The sequence below is a fragment of the Perca fluviatilis genome, chromosome 10, assembly GCF_010015445.1.
Source record: "Perca fluviatilis chromosome 10, GENO_Pfluv_1.0, whole genome shotgun sequence".
Classification (NCBI taxonomy): Eukaryota; Metazoa; Chordata; class Actinopteri; order Perciformes; family Percidae; genus Perca; species Perca fluviatilis.
In genome coordinates this window covers 11,748,894-11,771,731 of record NC_053121.1, presented here as the reverse complement: position 1 = coordinate 11,771,731, position 22,838 = coordinate 11,748,894, and the positions used below count along the sequence as shown (strand labels likewise).

General features: G+C 39.9%; 2 protein-coding genes across 5 annotated transcripts in view; one reads left to right on the top strand and one right to left on the bottom strand.

Annotated features, from left to right (window-relative positions):
- Positions 1–309: 309 nt before the first annotated feature.
- On the bottom strand, positions 310–5,211 carry LOC120567272 (trypsin inhibitor ClTI-1-like). The gene is made up of 4 exons (XM_039814179.1): positions 5,080–5,211; positions 3,189–3,280; positions 2,485–2,594; positions 310–483 (listed from the first exon to the last, which is right to left on the bottom strand). The coding sequence occupies exons 1-4, from the start codon at positions 5,126–5,128 to the stop codon at positions 432–434; spliced, it is 303 nt and encodes a 100-aa protein (XP_039670113.1). The 5' UTR covers positions 5,129–5,211; the 3' UTR covers positions 310–431.
- A 6,763-nt stretch (positions 5,212–11,974) lies between these two features.
- Positions 11,975–22,838, top strand: part of csnk1a1 (casein kinase 1, alpha 1) — a 32,806-nt gene continuing 21,942 nt past the window's right edge. For 2 of the 4 annotated variants that reach the window (XM_039814175.1, XM_039814176.1), the window contains exons 1-4: positions 11,975–12,694; positions 12,996–13,102; positions 17,763–17,889; positions 19,236–19,334. In XM_039814175.1, the coding sequence (XP_039670109.1) occupies positions 12,572–12,694; positions 12,996–13,102; positions 17,763–17,889; positions 19,236–19,334 (456 nt within the window). In that variant the 5' untranslated portion in view covers positions 11,975–12,571. The remainder of the gene's footprint in view (positions 12,695–12,995; positions 13,103–17,762; positions 17,890–19,235; positions 19,335–22,838) is intronic. The other 2 variants (XM_039814177.1, XM_039814178.1) reach the window with 2 other exon arrangements.

The window sequence follows — 22,838 nt, the reverse complement described above, 5'->3', positions numbered from 1 at the left end:
TAAGGGTTGTATGTGCAAAACATAGTAGATGCACCCATCTAAAAAAAATGCTCATTTTCAACAAGTGCTTAAATAAGGTGTCTCTCTAGCATGGGCTATGGGCAATTGACCACTAAATGTGTGAAATATAGAACTAGAAATGCCACTTTACTTTCAATAATTGATTTTTAAAATCTGTTCCTCCAACTTTATAGGAGTGCAATACGAAAAGTACCCCCAATACCGTATTTACTGACTGGTCTAAACTGGTGTATACATAGCTAAGGTGTTTGAGTATTAAAGGATGAAAGAGAGACACAAACAAGGGGGACATGTTGCAGTACGTAACTTTATTGAGAAGGCCACATACAGGGACGGGATATAATATGTCTATTACACAGCCAGACACAGGTGTGTGTTTGTGTGTGTGTGTCCATGGGCACCACAGTCCGTTAAGGAGGGCACTCCCCTTTGCTTGCAATTTTCACATTCGTCTTTTGGAGGCTGTAAAAAAATTTATAATACGTAAAAAACAGTACGCATTACAGCATTTTGGCTTGTCTTATGTGTGTGTGTGTGTGTGTGTGTGTGTATGGGGTTATTCTTGTGGCAATAATACAAGCAAAAACAGGAATACACATTTTAATGACTTTTCAATAAAGGAGTGACCAGCAGCTCTTTAGCACTGCAATCAGTGTCACAGTGTTTACTGAAACACATATGCCATAAATTAAATATTGTGTTTGTGGCTAACATTTATGAAATGGATGTATGTGATTCTCATCTGTATTTGATTATTAGGGGCTTGCTAGCATTAGCGTCCAGCCTGTTTCTGTAAACAAATTTATATTATGTAACATTTGAGCATGCAGGGAACAAACACATTACCATTAACAGAGTGTAAAAGGTCTTTATGATAGTGACAGCAGCATGCATTTTTCACTATATTTTCAGTTGGCAACCTGCACCAGGCTAATTCGGGCGTTAGATATGAGCACTAGGGAGGACAGAATCATGAGCGCAACAGATGAATCGAACATGCAGGAGTTGTGCAAATACATTTGAGTCAGCAATACGGATTCTCATGCTCGATCAAAGCTGCTCATGCCCCCTTTTGCCGTCTGAATCAGGGGCTTAGCACAAAATTCTGGGCCCTTAGAAAGGCATTTTCTATGGGCCCCTCCCCGCATCCACAGCTACTTATTCTAGCATCTTTTTGGGCCATCCTCACATGAGGGCCCTGGTACTCAATCCCCTTTTCCCCCCCAGTCCGACGGCCCTGGTCTGAATCACAGATGTATAGTAAGACCTGGGTAGAGGCCCTGTTCAGCGCATCGCGTCATACTCTGAAATCAGCACCACAATATGCAACTAAGGGCTGAACATTAACAAACACTTTTAGCACCCTTTGGCTACCAGAGAGGACAAGTTAGCTATTAGTAAGCTAATGTTAGCTACGTATTAGCAAGCTAAAGCTCTTGAAAACATAGTACTATAGCTTTCTGATTTATCCACATTCCACTATAACACAAGTTGCATACTGTGTACAAAATGCTTTAACTTAACCTGCAGATATAAAGTTAGCCTAAAACTGACATTTGGATATTTGACTTGGTAACAAAATGCTTGCTGTAAACATAACGTCGGACGTAATGTTAGCTTAGTGTCAAGATCCCACTGTTCCCATTCTTCCTGCTGATTCCTCACATCTGTATCCACTTGTATCTTCGGTTTGGCAGCTTTAAGTTATGGGTTCTTTACATTGTTGGTAGTGAATATAACCACACAGCAGCATTTAGGCATTTTTCTGTTGTTTGCTAGCTGACCGAATTGACGAGGAGGAACACTACACAAAATACAAGTCAACGGTGAGCGGAGAGTTGTTTTCCCCTCGGGACGTGCTCTGTCTGTATGAGAGTTGCTCAGTGGCACATGAAGCCATCATGGAGCCAACAATTACAAAAATGATCGCCACTGCTTCTGCATTGTGGTCATGTGGCCTAAACCACCTCTGAATGTGGTATGAGTGATCAGATCTCTGTGTGTCCTCAATGCCTTCTGGGTGCATTCACACCTGTACCTGAACTGTACTAGAGCTGACAGTATGGTGCAGATTCACATGCCCACAATAATTGAAGTTGTAGGCTAAATGATAAGGTATATAGAAAACGTAAATCACATGTAGTCGTAAATAGTTATATGGTCATTAAATGCTCCTTACAGAGGAGCAATGTATTTATAAGCTGACTTTTTTTCCTTGTGCAGACTTTAATTTTTGTAAAAGACACAATATCACACTCTGATGTGAGTGTATCCTGTTGCAGCCTGTTTGTCAAAAATGGTAGGCAAATGACCGCTCAAATGCTAAGAAGCCAAAACAGCTGGAGAACACTGAAAGAGCAGACTCTAACATGATCAGATAAGATACAATTTCACAATTTTCCACACACATTTTCAAATAATATTGCTACCATGTGTGTGTGTGTGTGTCTGTGTGTTACATGCCTGTTCAGCTGGCAGAGAACACACTCAGTGCTGTAGACCTTTCCATCACTGCCACATACTGGATCATACTCCCTGGTGCAGGTTCCGTCTTCATACTTCGCACAGCCAGGCTGGACACAAACACAGGTAGTCACATGATTATTGATTAGACACGCAGGCATTTAGGTTATCAATGTGTCATTGCATATGTCATATCATATGATGTCATGTCATATGATGTCACGTGTCACGACCTGGCTCTGGAGCCATGACAAAAGAGAGGGAGGCATAAACCGAAGGCAAAATAATTAATTTGCAGTACAGTATGTAAAAAGGAGGTTATTGTAATAACCACAAAATATGCTAACCTAAGAATACGATGGGGTGTAAGCATCGGTAAAGTCAGTGATAAGGGAGCCTGAATGCATGAGTGTGGCGTGCAGTGTGATGTTGCATATCTGAGAGCAAAACCATAATGAACAGGTGAGATGAGGAGAGGTCTGTCACATGATGTCATGTATAATGAGTTCATATCATATGATGTCATGTCACATAATATGATGTCATGTACAATTTGATGTCATGAGCCCCATGTTTTAAACTATTCCAAATTGAAATTGTCAAAAATCAACCCTTCAAAAATGATAATCAAACCGCCTTTTTTCAATCTGTAAACCAGTAGTCAAAATAAAAATACAGAATCAGATCACCCCCAGAAGTCTCACCTCTTTGGTTTCAGCCAGAGGGTCTGGTTTTGGTGCGTCAGACGGCACCGTCTCACTGTCTGGGCTCACAGTCTCATACCCCTGGAAAAGGACTACACACACACACACACACACACACACACACGGGTTATCTTTCACTCGAGTCAACTGCGACAATGCTCCATTAAGAATATGAACAGTTTATCAAACACCTTTGTACTTCTACTGTATACAAGAACAAGAACCCTAGCCCAGCCCTAATCTTAACTATCACAGCTAAATGTCTAATCCCAACCATTACTCTAAAGGTATTAACCTAAACCTAATTCTAACCTGAATCCTAAAACCAAGTCTGAACCCTCAAAGCGCCCTTTGAAAAAATGAGGACTGGACAAAAAGTCCTCACTTTGTAAAAATGCCTTTATACCTAATATGCACACACACTATCTCCATCTCCCACACCCCTCACAGGCTGGTTACATTCTTACATTGCGTGAGATGCTTTTGTCCAGAGGAATGTTACCACGCCAAGTCTTATGTTCCCCTAATCTTCCTTTTGTTTTGCTGCTATTTGTGTTTTGCTTTTGCTGTCTGGCGAAACCATGTTGAAACTCAAGAGGCTACTTTTGGCTGAGAAAAAAAAATGTACAAGGACTAAATATCAGACTACAGCATGATAAACAATTTTTTTAAACAACTTTATTCCTTGTACACCATGGTCTGACATATAAGCTCTTTCTGACCAAGTAGTTACAGGAACGTAGTTATAGGAACAGTCCACTTCTAAACAGTTCTACTATCTACTCTCCCCCAAAACAAGTTTTGCCATTTGTATTCACACTGACGGGTGGCCATAGGAACTGACCTTTTGTTATAACACTGCCATCTAACCACCACTATGCAGAAAAGGGAAAAGACCCTTCCCTGAAGTAGGAGCTGAACGAGTTACAGGAACTGTGGCCAGTGGAATCTAATAATCCCCAAATTGGTCCACTCTGAACACAAGAAAAAAAGCTTCTAGGAACCTTATGTTCTAGGAACTGCAAAAATCCCTCTGGTCAGAAAGCGGCTATTGATGGTATTGACTTCTGTCGGTTGACCTCTTTTACTAAAACTCTAGGGTACAAACAGTCGTGGGAAACTCAGCACCCTGTCATTGTTATCAGTTTCTATGGTTAGGCGTCATAATAATCTGGTCTGAGTTTACATGCTATTATACGATATCACTGTTATCTGTATGCTATTTGATTGGTTAAGAAGGAAGGCTGCTTAAACCAGTTTAAATCAGCCATGGGAAGATGCCATCTGAACCACAGAATCAGTTTTTTTTTTAACTGAGAAAACATGATCCATCACAGTTATGGTGTTAAGTTTCACAACATGTTTATTTTTTTTACTTTTATTTCTTTTGTTATAAAAACACATGAATTACATCAGTTTCATTTGACAGACAGTTTTTACATCATGAAGAGGCGCATCATCTTTAGGCATTTTTATCTTATTTATAGCCTCTTCTTTTTTGTTGTTGCATTTTTACATTTAAAGAAGTTAAGCAGGTTAGCCCTTTATAGCACTGTGATTACCCATTGCAAAATCATTTTGTCTCTTAATGAGTCCTAAAATCTTTTCTTTAAAAAAAAAAACAACAATCTGTGATAATACTTTATTATTACATTTTTTTTTACTAATTTTGTGGTCATTTTTCTTGACAATGACGCAGTGTTCTACTTTATGCTGTGTATTTTCTGTGTCCCAATTCTAGACAAACTTGTTTAACAAGGAATCCAAAGTGGAAAATCCACAAAAGCAACACTTTGAGCTGTTTCTTCTTTAAAGGTAAAACGTGTTTGAAGCAGAATCTGCGAATAAATGACATGTTAACATCATTACTTTATGCTGTTTATGAACTTACCAGAGACAGAGAGCAGCAGAGTAGAGAAGAGCAGCACAGTCAGCTTCATGGTTTCTTGTGTGTGTGTACGTGTTTCTGTTGGCAGCAGGTGTGAGTAACACACATCATGTTTTCCTTTTATACAAAACCTGTTGAGCTGGCTGTATTTGTATCTGTCCTCTGATTGGCTGCGCTGTAAAAGGTCAGATCATCTGATCAAGATGACACGATAATACTGTACTAGTATGTACAGTATGTGCACTACACTTGGTCGTGTGACAGGGTAGGATCATTTTTAACAGTGGAAAACAATCTGTGTTGCATTCCACGATATACAATCATTATGTGTGATTGAAAGATACCACTAGCCTGTTGAGCTGGTTGTATCTGTCCTCTGATTGGCTGCCTTGTTAAGGCCAGGGGATAGTCGCCAGATCATCTGATCAAGATAACACGACTGGATCAAAAGAATAACAGCCGGGAAATAAAACAAATATCCAGTTATATCTGCAGGCAAGAATATAGTGACCAGACTGATGTCTAGACTGTTAGAGAGAGAACTATGTTCAAGGTTTTAGTACGAGTACATAGACAACATAATCAACATGTGACACAAACACTGTGTCACACACATTTGGACAGAAGTGTGAACAGAATGTACAGGAAGTTCATCTTCGACATTGGAGTTTAAGATAAATAAACAGTAGTTTGGCCAACTATGTCTCTAAAGGTCCACTTGCCAGTAAATAGAGCTCCATGCCATACAGTACTGTTTTAGTGTACTTTATTATACTATATTATATACGCTAGTTTACTGTGTACCATACTATACAGTCATGGCTCCATTGCTTTGTGTTTTTCTCCGGATATTTTGGGATATTTATATCTATTTCTGATGAAGTGTTCTTTTCTTCTCTTATTTACTGGGTGTGTATCTGTTGACCTGGACGCTTACAATTTCCCTTGCAGGGTTACATAAAGTTGCATTAAATTTAATTGAACTAAATGTGCTATACTATAAAATTACTGAATTACTGTACTTTGTTTTCCCCTCCCATTACATTTAGTATGTGTTGTGAAAAGTGGATGAGCACTAGGTGGTGCCATGGGACTGGGTAATACCTTCTTAAACAGCTGATGAAGGCAGCAGGTGGAGAGAACTGTGCAGTGCAGTACAGAGGGGTTGACACTGGATACAGTCACAGTCTGTACAGTATGTGCACTACACTTGGTCGTGTGACAGGGTAGGGTCATTTTAACAGTGGAAAACAATCTGTGTTGTATTCTACAATGTACAATCATATGTGACTGAAAGACAGCCTGTTGAGCTGGCTGTATCTGTCCTCTGATTGGCTGCCTTGTTAAGGCCAGGTGATACTCGCCAGATTATCTGATCAAGATAACACAACTGGATCAAAAGAATGACAGCCGGGAAAAAACAAATATCCAGTTATATCGCACTGTCACAGAAGGCTTGTATCATGTGGACGCGCCGAGAGTTTGGTTGTCATTACTTAGAATTCCTCATGGGGAAACTATGCACTATAGCTTTAATAAAACATTTTTAAAAAATTCAAGCAATTTAAAAAGACTACTCTTGGTGTCTGTGGTATGTTCTGGAGTAGGTGGGACTCAAACGTATGACCTCAGTCTTTCTAAAATCCCAGCTTTAGCCCTGGCTCTGCTTCAGCACAGGCTCATGGCATTATACATCTTCGAATTGTGTTTTGGTGTCTGAGAAACCTTAAAACTCACGGATCTGGTGCTCAAACTAGACTTTCCGGATTGTAGTCCCCACCCTTAGGCTGCATTCATGCAACATCGTCAGAATGGGAAGAAGAGGTCTATTGCTTATCTTGCTACCGGTTTACTGAAACTATGGTAGCTGTTCACACTAAAGTGGGAGATATTGTCACTGTAAAAAAAACAAAAACATTGTTATCTGGCTAGCTATGAGGCACATGTCCAAGCTAAAGTGAAAGTGTATAAATCATGTTTTTTATATGAGATGGGCTACATCAAAGAGCAGAACTTTTGCGAACCTGTTGGAAAAGTAGGAGTAAAGTAAAGTATTGGCCTAGGCCAAAATTGAATACTTGACTTGCACAGTCATATATACTTTAGTTGCACATATATGCGTAATTCACTTGCACATACATATATACTTCACTTGAACATACTGTACATGCATAACATCTGTGAGTATGTATTTATGTGCGGGGTAGGTGGTTTGGGTGGAAGGCAGGATCACACAAACACTGGACTGTCAATCTGGGTTCAAGTCCCATCTGAAACCAAAAGACAATTTATTGATTTAGTGACTTATTTACATTGACTATTTAAGTTACGTAACAAAGGTACTTATTTTAACTCAAACCATGATCTTTTCATTAACCTAACCAAGTCTTTTTGCTTGAATTCACAACTTTTGGTGTGATGTTAACTGGAAGTTGCTACTACAAGGTAGCACACCAACCTCCAGTAACATAAAAGAAGTGGTTGAGACAGGTGGAAGGCAAAATGCATTAAGGTGGTCAACAATGCGGCTCAGGTCAAAGCCGTCTCTTTGCTTCAGGATTTACTTACAACTCCTTCTGTGATCAATGCCATTGCAACAGCTGGGATAAAGCCTGACATCCAGTGCGTCTCTGACAGCAATTTACACCCAGTCCTCACCTGCCAGCTGTTAGTAATGTGTCAGGTAGGTCGTTGTGGTGAATGTATGGGTCAAAATGGGAATTTGATAAATGAGACTGGGGTTTGCATCCTGTGATAAACTTATTTTATACATTAGGCTGACACATGGAAATGGAAATGTACTGCATTTATATAGCGCTTTTCTAGTCTTAATGACTACTCAAAGCGCTTTTACATAGTACAGGAACCATTTACCATTCACACACATTCATGCAGCATCGGGAGCAATTCAGAGTTCAGTGTCTTGCCCAAGGACACTTCGACATAGGACTGCAGGGTCAGGGATCGGACCACCAACCTTCCAATTAATGGTAGGCGACCGCTCTACCACCTGAGCCACAGCATGGTTAACTTTGGGAATTGAAGCAAAAATACTGGGTTAGGTTTAGGAAAAGATCATGGTTTGGGTAATCTCGCTGTGCCAGACCTTCCTCCACAGCGCTGCGAAAGAGGGTCTGGCTAGTCCACACAGCATTCCGGGATGGGAGAAAAACGTGCTGTGGTTTATTGGCATTTCTTTAAACCAATTACAATCGTCATGGGCAGCGCAAAGCACCGGGAAAAGCCAGAGTGCCGCTGCAACATAGCCTCGGGAAGGAACTTGTTTTGGTGGAACATGTGTACGTTCAAAAGTTGTTTTAGTCGTGCAACAGAAAACTCCGATCAGACAGATAGTCTAGCTAGCTGTCTGGATTTACCCTGCAGAGATCTGAGGAGCAGTTAACCATAGTCCTCAGAAATCCACCGGAGTTTAACATTCCAACACAAACAAAACGAAAGGTACCGGACCTCCGGCTGAAAAGAGTGAAAGTTTCGACGGCAACGGAGAAATACTGGAAGTGGAACGTCATAGACATAGACTATGGTTTGGGTTAAAATAATTATGTTTGTACACATCTGATAATCGTCATTTAAAAGTAGTTTGGACCAAAAGGGTCCAGCTTTTTCGATTTGATCCATATCTAAATGCCTCATCAAGTATTTAGCGGAATCCAAAGTTATGTATCTGTAGATCTCCCCTTTTTTGGAAGGGCTGGTTGGAAAAAGGAATTGTTACACTGGGGGATTTGGATATTGGTGGCATATTGAAATCCTTTGAGGATGTGGTCCAGCAATTTAGAATCCGATAATCAGATATTTGCAACTTCGCAATCTGTTATTGGGGATTTTTGAATTCAGTTCTTCAGCCCCGAAGGCACCAGAATGTTTAGATAAGGTGTTGATGAAATATGGAAAAGGACACAAGGCTTCTGGGTATTATTATGTTTATGCAGAACCTGTGGGGTGGAGCCTGGTCAGCCCTAAAGAAGACATGGGAAAGGGATCTGAGTATTACACTGGATGATGAGGAGTGGGACAGAATCTGTAGGAATATTAAAACAATGTCTTGTGCTGTGAGGGTGCGTCTCATTCAGATCAGTATTATGCATCGCTTCTATTGGACTCCCTCCAAATTGTTTAGACTTGGATTAAAAGACACACCAAAGTTTTCGAAATGTAAGACAGAGGATGGCCAATTACTTCATGTCCTATATTGTCCTGTGACAAGGTCTAAGAATTTTGGACCGGGATACTTGATAACCTATGTCGGATTGCAGGGACCCAGGTTCCATTCAGCCCAAGACTATTTGTTCTAGGAGATGTGTCGATCCTAAACGGAATATAGCCAGACAGATTCTTCAAAGTGGATGGAGAAATGAAGGGGTGCCTTCAATCCAGGAGTGGGTTTGTGAGATGGCTTGAGTGGCAGCATTTGAAAAAAAATTGTATGCATGCGGTGTGTAGTAGAGTGAGTGAGAGCGTGATGGTGATTAGCTTCGGAGCGAGTACCGACTCTAAAGTCATAGTGAGAGAAACAAAGGTTCTCCTCTGTTCTTTCTGACCACGGTTGAAAATCTGTAGCAGGAAAAGTTAACCCTCTCCGTGATTTCATGTTGTGGTCAATTTCTCCATAGCCAGGGCGTAGATTTAATGCAGAAGCATAAATTGGCCTTAAGAAGCAATGTACTGTGGAGAAGCACATACTATATGCTTATTGTTTTATATATATATATATATATATATATATACATATATATATATATATATTGTTATTTTATTTATTTGGTTTACAGTTGTCTATTTTGCTTTTGTTATTATTTTATTGTATTGTGTAGAATATTATGGTTAGTATTGAATCAAAACTGTTAATAAAAAAATAAGTAAGTTTGTTACATAAGTAATATACAGTAGTCACTAATGAATAAGTCATTAAGTTTACTTTTGGTTCCAGACAGGACTCAAACCCCAACCTCCTGAGTAAGTAAGTAGTAACCTCCTAAGTCCAGCATCTTTTACATTACATTACATGCCATTTAGCGGACGCTTTTATCCAAAGCGACTTACTATATATGTCAGAGGTCGCACGCCTCTGGAGCAACTATGGGTTAAGTGTCTTGCTCATGGACACATTGGTTGATGTATCACAGTGGGAATCAAACCCAGGTCTCCCACACCAAAGGCATGTTACCACTGCGCCATCACCACCACAGCATCTGTGTGATCCTGGCATCTACCCTGGCCACCTACCCTACATACAGACAGAGCTCATGGTGGTGGCCCCTGCACCACTGCTCAGGAAAGTTGGAGACCTGGCCCTGGTTGTGGATGGCTGCTCCATTTCCCCATCTCCTGAGGTGCGCAACCTGGGCGTCATCCTGGAATCCACTCTCTCCTTACGGTCCCACATCAACAACATCACCACCAAGTCCGCCTTCTACCACCTCAGAAACATCTCACGACTCCGGCCTTCACTCACACATTCAGTAACTGAGACACTCATCCATGCCTTCATCACCTCCCGTCTGGACTACTGCAACGGTGTCCTGTCTGGACTGCCCACCAAGGCCCTCAGCAGACTCCAGTATGTCCAGAACTCGGCTGCCAGGGTTCTAACCCACACGAAGCCCTGGCAGCATCACTCCCATCATCCAACAGCTCCACTGGTTGCCAGTCAGGTCACGCATCACCTACAAGATCCTCCTGCTCACCTACAAATCTCTCCATGGACTCTCACCACACCTCACAGATCTCCTCCACCCCCACACACACACACACATACCCAATCCCCTCCTATTTGTTTAACGACCTTGGGTACCTTGAAAGGCGCTATATAAGTCCAAGTTATTATTATTATTATTATTATTATTATTATTATTATTATACATAGGCCTACATACATACTTAGACATTTGATTTAGATTTTATTAGGATCCCCATTACCTGATGCAGAACATCAGCTACTCTTCCTGGAGTCCACACAAAACATAAAAACATTACAACAGATAAGACATTTCATTTACAAGTTATGCATGCATGTGCAAGTGAAGTATATATGTATGTGCAAGTGAAGTATACATGTATGTGCAAGTGTTTAGTACCAGTAATGTATGTATGTGCAAGTAAATGATGCATATGTGCAAGTTCTTTGTACCGGTATACAGCCTACTGTATATATGTGCAAGTGAAGTACTCAGTTCTGGCCTAGACGGCTTCTCATAGAACCACGGGTCTACAATACAATATCCATTTCACTTGAAGTCAGAGATATTTCATAACAATGTTTTGGTTATTTTATTAGGCTATTTTAAATATATTGTGCAAATTGGTGGACAAACAGTGTGCAAAATTTTTTTTCGTGTGAGATTCATGAAATGGCAAGTGTAAATGGCCTTTATTTTAATACCAGTTGATGTTGATAGGCATACAATAGCCTACAAATATAAATTTCTCTTTTAGGAGAACATCGTTATATAGCCTAGTTTGGGAGAAAGGGAAATAAAGCAAAAAAAACAAACAATAAAAGTTAAAGAAATATCACCTAAACAGCATAACCCTAAACATCTGGCTTAAAAGGCTTAAAAGTGGACTGCTTCTGTTTTGAAACTGCCAGATAGACTTATACATGACGCAGCCTGTTCTAACGTCAGTCGCACCTGTGGGTGCATTTAAGAGCTCTGGGATCGAACCTATTTTTTTTCTGGTGTCGAACCTACGGGTCGAACTTGGAATACTGTATGTAGCCTATCACTTTGCAGCGCTCATGTCATGAGTCACCTATTTTTTTTTTTATCTGGGGTCGAACTTGAAATACTGTATGTAGCCTATCACTTTGCAGCGCTCATGTATGTCACAAGTCTTGATTGTAGTATTTCCGAAAGCACCTGAAGGTGTCATGAGATAATCGCCTCCAACGGAAACCAGCTGAGAGAAAGGGTAGAGAAGACAAGATGGCGGAGTGAGTGGGTTGCGCTTTCTACAGACGGTTGCGACCCTTGAAGTTTGCTGAAAAAGCCCTTAACGGACTAAAAAGATTGAAAAAGCAACACTACCATCGGACGTTTAATTGAAAGGACCGTTTTTACTACTCAGCACGGAGGAAGTCCGGACATTTTTTCCGCGGCGGTCCTTGCGACAGCGTTAGCTTGATGCTAACGTTAGCCACCGTTAGATTTCTCTAGCAGCTACTTCGAGGTAGCTGGGTGGTTGTTGAAGGCCGCGAGCTTTTTAGTTTTGGATGTATATACTTCGATACTGACACGGCGTTCCGTGTTTCTCAGAGGAGGTTTTATTTCAACGAAGACCCAGTGTAGCTAGCTAGCTTATGAATAAAGCGAACACCGTCAGGAGAAACTTGCTTGTTCGGTTATCTGTCGACACAAACAGCTAACGTCAGTCTAATACTCATCAGGACTCTGTATGCTCTGCTGACCATCGGGCCGCTAGACTGCCACACACAGTTTCCTAACGTGAATCGGGTGGTCATCTGGTGGATATTATGGCGAGCAGCAGTGGGTCCAAAGCCGAGTTCATAGTCGGTGGAAAATACAAGCTTGTCAGAAAAATTGGATCAGGATCTTTCGGTGACATATATCTGGCCATCAACATCACAAATGGAGAGGTAACGAAATGTACTGCCTTAACACTCGTCTATATTCTTGATGGGAATTTGGTAGCCAGTTTTCCTGCCGAACACAACCGTGGCTGAGTCAAAGTATTTGAGGCAGATGGATTGCTACACACAGCTTTGTGAGTTAGCCTGCCAGTAACGTTAGCTGTAAATTTGACGTAGCTAAACTGCTAAACGATGCATTAATCGGCATTATTCATGTTACAGCGTGTGCCACGATATTTTGTCGTTGCTGTATCTAAATGCAACGTTGTAAATGTAAATGTGATCGTTTGTGTGTGTCCTTTTTCAGGAGGTAGCTGTAAAATTGGAGTCGCAGAAAGCCAGACATCCACAGCTGTTATACGAAAGCAAACTGTACAAAATCCTACAAGGTGGTGTCGGAATCCCACACATCAGGTAACGTCAAGTGGAATTGTTTTTACGTTAGCGACACTAATGATATGTTGTTCATATCTCATTGTCTTGCTATATTAGTGTTGTAAATTATTCTGTGTTGGGAGAAAAAAAAAGACAACTAATGCTAAAGAGACAGCAGCCTTGTTGGCATTAGGCCTGCTAATCTCTGACATTACTTAGTATATTCTAGGAACGATATATTTCCCCCGAACGCTTCAAAGCCTCATCGGGTTTTCACTGCACGAGTTGCTTTGCATCAGTCTTGTTTAGACTCAATCTGTGCACTTTTATTGGGATTAACAGCTGTTAAGGTTGAGGAAAACCAACTATGTGGTTGGAAATGGCCGCTCCTCTTTTGTTGCGTTAGCTCCCAACATGTCTTCCCGTGCCCTGTTAGAAAATGGCGGCCGAGCACAGAAGCGAAAACAACAACCCAAGCCCCACGGTAGAAATGTTTTCACCGCGTGATTTCAGTCCTTATGTGGCCTTGTCTCAACCGGTAACGGACCACACAACTTGTTTTGTTGTCTGAAGTAACTGTTAAGAGGGAGTTGTAGCCCAACAGAGCAAGTGGTAACGTTTGAAAGACACAGGTGTGCCCTACATTTCCAAACTGTAAACTACAACTCTAGAATATACACTATGCACTTTTATTCATAGTGTGCCGTTTGACCTTTTATGTTAATATTATGAATGGGCATGTGAAATTGAGAGGAGTTTGCACACTTTAGGAGCCTGTGACATTTATCTATTAATTGGATAGAAGGAAAAGGTTGTGTATGTGCCTTTATGGAAGATGACAGTAATAATGGTCTCTACCTGTACAGTGAACATACATAAATAGTATACTGAAGTTTCACATGTGATGAGAAGTCATTTGTTTATATAGGCCTAGTCTAAAACAAATGTAAGTATACTAATAAGTTGTTGATATTTATTGTATGACCGTGGCAGCAGGATTGTTTGACAAACAGTTTTGTGTGATTGCGATACATCAAGAGCTTAAATTATGTTACGGTGACAAGAGGTGCAGGTTAACTCGGCTTTATTCAGTATTATAATGGTCCAGTTGGTGTGTTTTTTAATCACCTAACGTTCATTTGACTTATTCTGTAGAATTGGTAAAATAAATATATTTGTACCTTCTTTTTAAAAAATGTACTTTTAGGAAATCAAATGGGTCATTTTGGTTCCCGTTGCTCTTCTCGTGTTAGGAAATAATCATGTTATTCATTGACTTTGTGTCACTTTCTAGTTGTCATACCAACCCTTATGTCTGCTATCTTGTTCATAATTCGTTTGAAATATGGAAACTACCTTAAGCAGTGAAGTAGTAACAGAGCCACATATTAAAACGTTATTTTATCACTTCCAGAAAACATCATGGAGAGCAATGAGGGCAAAACCACGCAACTGGTCAGTTTTAACCAGATATGCTCTGGCCCAGCTCAGCTAAAAACGCCAAATCTGTCAGTGTGTTAGTGTATCAATCACTTACAAGCCTGCTCTTTAAAGATGTGAAATTATCACAGGCAGTTGCCTCGGTCATGGACTCACGGGAGTGTGTCGCTGCAGTTTAATGCTGTGTGCCACTGCACAATGAATATAGGGGGAAAACACACTGGATATTTGTCGTTATTTTTGGCATTAAAGTTTTTTTTCTGCCCTGTGCGATAATATAGGAAACTCCTGATATACATATTAGTTTATGCACTCTTCTCTTGTTGTTGGAAAGTCACCTTTTCATTAAGCATAGCTCCTTTTTTAGGAAAAAGTATCTGCCTGTCTACCATACAGAAAATACCAACATTTGACTGGTGTTGATTTTCCTTTGCCTGTTCTATATCTGGCTTAACGGCGCTAACATGCACAGCCTTATACAGTACAGCTGGCACATGGCTGAATAGAGACAATGACTGTGGAGTCACGATGACTTGGTTGAAACCTGAACTCTGAACAGGCACACCTTTTTTCTTTTCTTTTTTTTTTTTACAAAGTAGAACTGCATTGTAAGGTAACCCTGTCATAGATCTAAGCACACATGGGTTGAATGCCAATTGTTAATTTTTGTCTGCACGCCATGGCCACTGTAGAGTTCTAATGCGGGAAACGTAAAATTCATTTTGTAGGCACCACAGAGCTGTAGTAATGGGTTGTAAAACGAGCATCAGTCTCATGCATGTGAGACTTCCACCTTTTACTGTAATGCAAGCAGGGACTGCTCATTGAATCTTCACACTGATAATGCTGGCTTAATGTTGCAGCAAAGTCTTGTCCGAGCCTGTCCAACCTGCTGATCCTGCTGCCCCTCCTCCACTCTGACTACAACTGGGCTTACCTTTTATACAGTGTATACACCATAGTTTCTGTCTTTTCCTCATTCTTGCTCTGTTTTTTCACTCTGTGTGAAACCGGTTCCTTTCTGACATTTGTCGTAAAATGTTATGTTAATTTAGCCCTCAGTTGATCAATGCTAAAACATAGAAAGCTTCTTTCAAACAAATTGATGTATTTGATCCTACCTGTCATTATGTCACAAAATGTTACACTATAAATTGTAGTTGTGTATGTTCTTTTTTTTTTTTTAATGAAAAAAGAAATTGGGCGGTTGACATATGAAAAAAAATATTTTCATTCAAATTACTCGGCGCTGGCGTGAGACATTAAGAATCCCAGCTATGGCGTTTCTGTGGTGTACTGTACATGTCAGTATTACCGCATACCAGCAGGCCACGGCAGAAAACGCACATCAGCATATGCGACCTAAACGCAACACTAGCCATGAATTGGCAATGCAAAGGACATGTTGTGCTGTTATGTGCACTTGCATGTTTTTCTGATTCTGTGAATTAAATTGGGAGTTTTAGGAAACTGGGGTGGGGGGAGTTACATTCTACAATGAAAACCTAGGCTAATACTTGGGAAGGTTTTATGGGACTACAATATTTTCTGTTCTCTGTATGTACAAATCTACTACTTTCAGACAAATGAGTAAATTAATGATTCAGTATTTTCCCCACCAGCATTTTATTCCCGGCATTTTGGAGAAGACTTTAAACAGAATTGTTTAGACCTTCCTATTGGGAAATAAATTGCACAAGGTAACAGTTAAGAAACCAAACGTCAAAAAGGCCAAGCAATAAAAACAAAAAGACTACTGTTGTAAAATGTATGGCTTCAGTTCTTCTAAAAACAAAAAAAATCCCAGCTTTCCCCCCTGGCCCTACTTTGGCACAGCCTCATGGTGTTAGAACACTTTGAACTGTTTTGGTGTCAGATAAACTTTAGAACTCACAGATCTAATGCTTGAACCAGACTTTCTGGATTGTATTTGATTTTCTTTTTTGTTGATTTTTTTTCACCTCTACCTGAAGTTACGTGACTTTACACATGCCCACACCCAATACAGCCCCCACAGTGTTTGACAGTGGCATAGTCAAGAGGCATGCATCATTTATACGTAGCAAAATACAAGTCATTTAATTGCAACACAGGCTGATTAATGTACACGTTGCCTACTTTTAACTCTTAATCTGATAAATGGGTCTCTTTTCTTAAGGTCTTTCACTGATGTGAAAACTACAATATGGCACATGTCGACCCACTCAAAACGACTACCAATGTGGGCCTGACCTGTGTTACAGTGGCTCCTTGAATGGGTTGTTCTCTGCTAGCCTGGTAGCCTTCAGATCTTATGGTCACGGCAACTGCTATTCTAAAAGAAATGCACCTGGTTTTCATTATGACAGCTTGAAACTAATTCAGTTGTGTACTATAATATTATGCTAAACTAGAGTGCAAAAAATGCAATTTTCCCTTGTGGGATAATAAAAAAAGTACATTTTGTGCCTTTATAAAATGCTGTAATGGCCAACTTTTGCATGCGTTCAAGCAATAGGGTTTTAAAAGGGAGGACACTGGTTTATATTTCCAATTTACTGCTTATAACGACACCGCTATTTGAGTCCACAGAATATTGTAATTATCTGTTAAATGCACCCACATGTCTTGCTGTTGAAAAACAAAGCCCTTTGAATGTATGTCACTAGCTTAGCCTCATAGAGATAAAGGTAAAAAATGTTTTAGTTTATCGTCCGGTTAGATGTTGTGTTTGCAGATTTTGTTGGTACTGCTCTGTACTATAATGTGCTTTTAGCCTTGCTAAATCCTTTTAGTTTGCCAAGCTCAACCTCAGCTAACTAAGCAGCCTCTTGGAACTCGTGTGTCTCTCTCTGTTTCTCTGTCTGCCTACCTATGTAATTACCAAACCAAAAAAATCTGTATGTCAACAAAATGGTGCAGGCAAAATGCTCTGCTTCTGAAATGCCCCTGGTGTGGTATGAAGCCGTGCAGAGGAACTGTGGATGGTATAAACATTATAGAAAGAAAACTGGTAGGAATTTGCCCTTACGGTAAAATTTTGACTACACTGTGCTGACCGGTAGAGCTTTAATTATGCTTGACCCCAAAAAAAGGGGAGGGGGCGTGTTCTGGGACCAGTTCTCATCAAAGTTAAACAATGTTTCCTACCTAAATATTATACTATTTATTTTTAAGCCGAAAGATCTGTGTTCAAAAGTGTGACATTGGTTCCGACAATGTGCTGTGATCAATTCAGATTGAACACCGACCCACCCTCATATCACTATTTTGTCCCCAGGTGGTATGGCCAAGAAAAGGACTACAATGTCCTAGTCATGGACCTGCTTGGACCCAGTCTGGAGGACCTCTTCAACTTCTGCTCTCGCCGCTTCACCATGAAGACGGTTCTTATGCTGGCAGACCAGGTAGCTAACACGTGAACACATCCACCTCTATGCAGTCTTCTGAATCAGTGAACGGGCTGAGGAACACCGTTCAGTAGTAGGCTGTGTAAGGTGGTCTGGTTTCCAAACTACTAGCTTTATCTGTGAGTGAGGAGTAAACATGATCTCTGCTTTGGTTTAAAGGTAAAGAAGGGGGGAAGAAAGTTTACTTTTCGCTGAAATTGTATTTTATGAGTTCACGTGGAACTGTGGAACTTCACTAGGGCTGCACGATTTGGGGAAAAAAAGTAATATTGCGATTTACGATGCTCAGTTGCGATAGAACGGTAGCATGAGTTTACTTGATTATCAAGGAAAATGCAGAAAATAAAGCTACCAATAATGTAGGTGTATTTTTTTTTTTTTAACGTGAACAAAGTTAAACGAACATGGAGAAATACATAAATGACAAAAATACAAACTCTTAGTTACAAATAAATTATACTTTGTACAACCTTCTCTTAAGGTCTACATGCTCTGAACCCCTCCACGCTTCAGATATTGACGTGGCCATACACGACACAGAGGGCCGATTCAGTGAGATTAAACACGGCAGCATAAGTCGGGCCTTAGCAAGAGCGAGAACGGCAAGGGAAGGAGTGGCGCCGTGCCGGAGTGGTGAAGCAAGAGGAGAGAGGGACCGCCGGTGAGCGGTGTTGGACTTGGCGTAGCGGCTGTGTGAGGGGGGAGGGGGGGGGGGAAGTGAGAGGGGAAAAAAGAGATGGCAGAGACAATGTGAAGTGAGTTAACAGTAAACCCCAAGCTTCTTAGGACACGGTGGCTTCATCCGTTGTTAATACCGTCGGTAAAGTGAAGGGTGTTAACAACGTGGAGACCTGGAGTGCACACAGCACACCTTTTTGTTTGCACACTTTTTGCGGTTATGTAATCGCACAGTGACGTTGCGCTTAGATTAATCATGCAGCCTTATTTTTCACAGCAGACATTTTGACATGCCCTAGCAGGAAAGCACAGGTGTAACTAATGACGTTACAAAGGGCTGCGTTACCAATGATGTTGTGCAAGCTGCTTCATTGGCTTGGCTAACTTGGATACTTGAGTTAATGTTGTAATGTAAACCGGGGTTTTTCATGCTGTAACGTGAAAATGTCCACGGTCTATAGTCTATTGGTGACTTTAAATGACCCATATTTGTTACTCATAAACCTGATGTGGCTTCTACATCCCTGGACAGGATAAGCTGTGTGTTTACAAGTTGAATTGATGGAACCACTTTCATTAAAATGTAAACCTATGTTAGCATGTTATGGGGAGGATGGTAATTAACTTTGTGAAATATTTAACTGTGGCCTTCTTTTCATCTTCAGATGATCAGCAGAATTGAGTATGTACACACAAAGAACTTCATCCACAGAGATATCAAACCAGACAACTTTCTCATGGGCATCGGCCGTCACTGTAACAAGGTAAGACCCGTCCAGGTTCTATACGTAAGTATGGATAATCAAAGCTATAGAGCTGTTGGCAGAAAAAAAACTGTATGTCATGGTAGCCATGTTAACGTTACAGTCCTGGTCCTGAGCTGATCTACAAATGTAGCTTTAGTAATGGTGATCTCTCCATATACTCCACTTGCTATCTTTTCATGGCTACGACTTGACCCACTGTTGCTGCTGTTTCAGAAAAACCTTGAATTTGGCACTTGGTCCATGGCATGTCTTTGTTAGCCTGCAAATGGTACCAAATGTCATGCTTTTATCACTTTTTTTTTTTTTGTTTTGACTGACCGCAACATTACCTGGTCTGGGCACCAACAAGCAATACGGGTTATTATCCCATATGAAAAAAATAGTCTAACAAAGAGAGGACCTAACCTAGTGCAATTTGTATTCAAATCAAATGCTGTTCATATCCTGAAAGATGTGATGGCTATAAGGGCAGTGGTGGAGTTCTGAAAAAAATGTAAGTGCTACATTCATGGTGCAATCTCACAGGCAGAAAATCACTTTTAAGGCTGCATTGCAAGTTTGAAGTCCAGTTTACACAGTTAATTAATACACAACTTGTGCCTCAAGTGTAGGTTTTCTTAAACTAAAATCAGCCTCATCAATGTCTGTATCAATGTTCAAAAACATTTATTTCTAAGGTTTCCATAATTTTTCCAAAGTTTCACTGCAATATTAGTTTTATAATCTTTAAAATCTTATCACTCAAAGTTTGTGTACATACGCCTGCATGTACATCTTGCATTCTGAGTGAATATTGATCTACTAGAGAACCAAACTGACATACATCAAAGTTCTTTTATTTGTCAAAATAGCAGGCACCCCAATATCAAAGACTAGAAGCTATTTTAAGAGTAGACAAATGAAGAAATTAATAAACACCTTTTCAATGAAATAAATGGTAAGGGATTAAATATGTCTATTAGATAAATAAACATCAAATGAAATACAAATACCTTCCCAAAATTAATAAGTAGGCAATTAAGTGAGTGAGATGGTCTCATGTTTTAAATCCAAAAGTAGGCTTTAGAAGATTGACAGCAGTTCTCTAGTGCCAATGATCGTTCATTTTGCGTTTAATGTTTAAGGTGTGAAAAGAACATTTTAATTAGCAGCTGAGTGTTAACTGCTTCAACTGAGAAAATAATTGTGTAATGTGGGAACTACCCCCTGAGTCGGTCCACACTGATACCAAGCAATGTAAGAAGTTTCAAACACATTTTCCAAATAGTTTGCCTTCCACTATTAGATAAAGATAAAAACAATTAAGAGATAACCTATCTTCAACATAATATCCAATCTAATTCCCCTATGATTTTGTGAGCTTGTATTCCATTTAGCTATAATAGAGCAGGTCACACACAAAGGTATACCTTTGTAGGAATGATGGCCAAAATGATCGAATTAAGACCCTACTTATCTAAACAGTTTTTTCTTAAATTATGTAATTACCTCTTCGTTATAAAGACAATATTGTTGATGTAGTGTAAAGGTTGCAGGGTGGTGTAGCCCAGTTTCTGTGTACCGGATTCTTGCTGAAGAACTGATTCTGCATTCTGGACTATGATGCTGGTTTTTGTAGCTACCCACACAAAACAAATATTCAAGCGACATTGTCTTCTTGTGATGTAATTTGTTTGCGTCTGGTCAGAGGTGTGTGTGTGTTCAAGTTGCCTGAAATTAAAATAGAATATTGTGTGTCCATTATTTTGAGCCCTTGCAGACAGGCAACGTCTGGCTAAGTTAAAGCAGGGGATATATACTTGACTAACTTTCAAAGAATGTGTACTCTGCTGCACAGCAGGTGTGCAACCTCAGCCCAACCTCCACTGATGTTTCCCGCTTATATGGCAGCCTTTCATCTCTGACACTGCAGTCTAGCTCTAGTTTGTTTGCAGACACATGTTCAGTTGTTGACAGGTAAGGTTCAGGCTAATTTGGAATGCTTATAAATATAATGGAATTGTATTGAGGATCATTCCATTCTAAAAATCAATAGGAAAAATTGAATGATAAATTTGACAGATGACCATGTTTCCCGTAGGATTTGTTTTCCAGCGGCGGTGCAGAAGTGCGTGAATGCGTGAAAGTTTGATTTTATTTTTACACTGCCAGAAGATATTTTGCATGTCTGCTGACACAAGAGGGGCTCTAGACAAATTGGTACACAGTTGTAGATGTCAAATTACGTTTTAGAATGCTTCAAGGCTTCACAAAATATGTGCGAGGTCAGTGGAGATTATTTGTTTCTTATTTTGGTTAGAAGGACCCCGTAATCTTTTTTTAGTGCGTCCTTGTTTTAGTATATTGACATTCTAAATGTGCTAATGTTGTTGATGTGTTTTTCTAGGCTGTAGTATTTTAAGCAGGTGTGTGTGTGTGTGTGTGTGTGTGTGTGTGTGTGTGTGTGTGTGTGTGTGTGTGTGTGTGTGTGTGTGTGTTTTGACGGAGAGTATGATGGTAGCAGTGAAGTTATAGCTGTGAATGTAGCAGTGCAGCGTGTGTACAGTTTAGGCTCTTTGTCGGTGAATAAATGCCACGACTCCTTAAGACCCAAACTAAGTTCCCATGTGTTGCTTGCCACCTGCTGATTTAAAGTAAAAGGGGTTAGCACCAAAGTTAGCGTCAACTTTGACCCAGACGTACTTAAAGCCCTGACACACCAGGGAGAATGTCAACTGTCGCTCCGAGTCGGGCCGACAGGGAGCGTCCGTCGCCCTAGTTTTTTGCCGCGTGTCTGCATCGTCTCCACCATTTAAAAAGAACGACCGCTTTTCAGTTTTTGAATATTTCCTCTTAAAAAAATGTATAGCTTTGAACTCATTTATCAATTATCTATTTTTGCACATTATATCCATAAAAGTGTAAACTTACAAGCAGAGGTGGAAAGTAACAAATGACAATTATGTTCATTATATATATATATATATATATATATATATATATATATATATATATATATATATATATATATATATAGTTTTTTTTGTTGTACTTTTATGCTTTAGAGTAGTGTCAGTATGTTACTATTGTACTTTGCTAGATTTTAAATCAAATTTTTTTTCGCAGTGAAAAAAAGAAATACAAAAAGTAATGTTTTGGCAAAATATCTGAAATCAAAATGTTTTTTTTGCGTTTTTCAAGGTTTCTGTCGCTTTTTTTTACTGTGCTTAAATCGCAAAAGATTAAATATAAAAAAGTATATCTCCACTCTCTGTTAAAAAAGTAACTATGTAAATGAACCCTGAGTACATTTTAAATTAACTACTTTTTACTTCAGTAGATTGTTATACCAGTAATTTTACTTGTACTCAAGTAAAAGTTCATCAGAGGGATCGTACTTTTAATTCAGGCCAGTTTATTATGTTTCGGGGAGATTTTTATAGCAGCTAATCCTTTAGCAGTGGCATTGTTCGAAGCATAAAAGGGAAACGGAGTGGGTCACTTTACAGTTGTGTAGCAGAA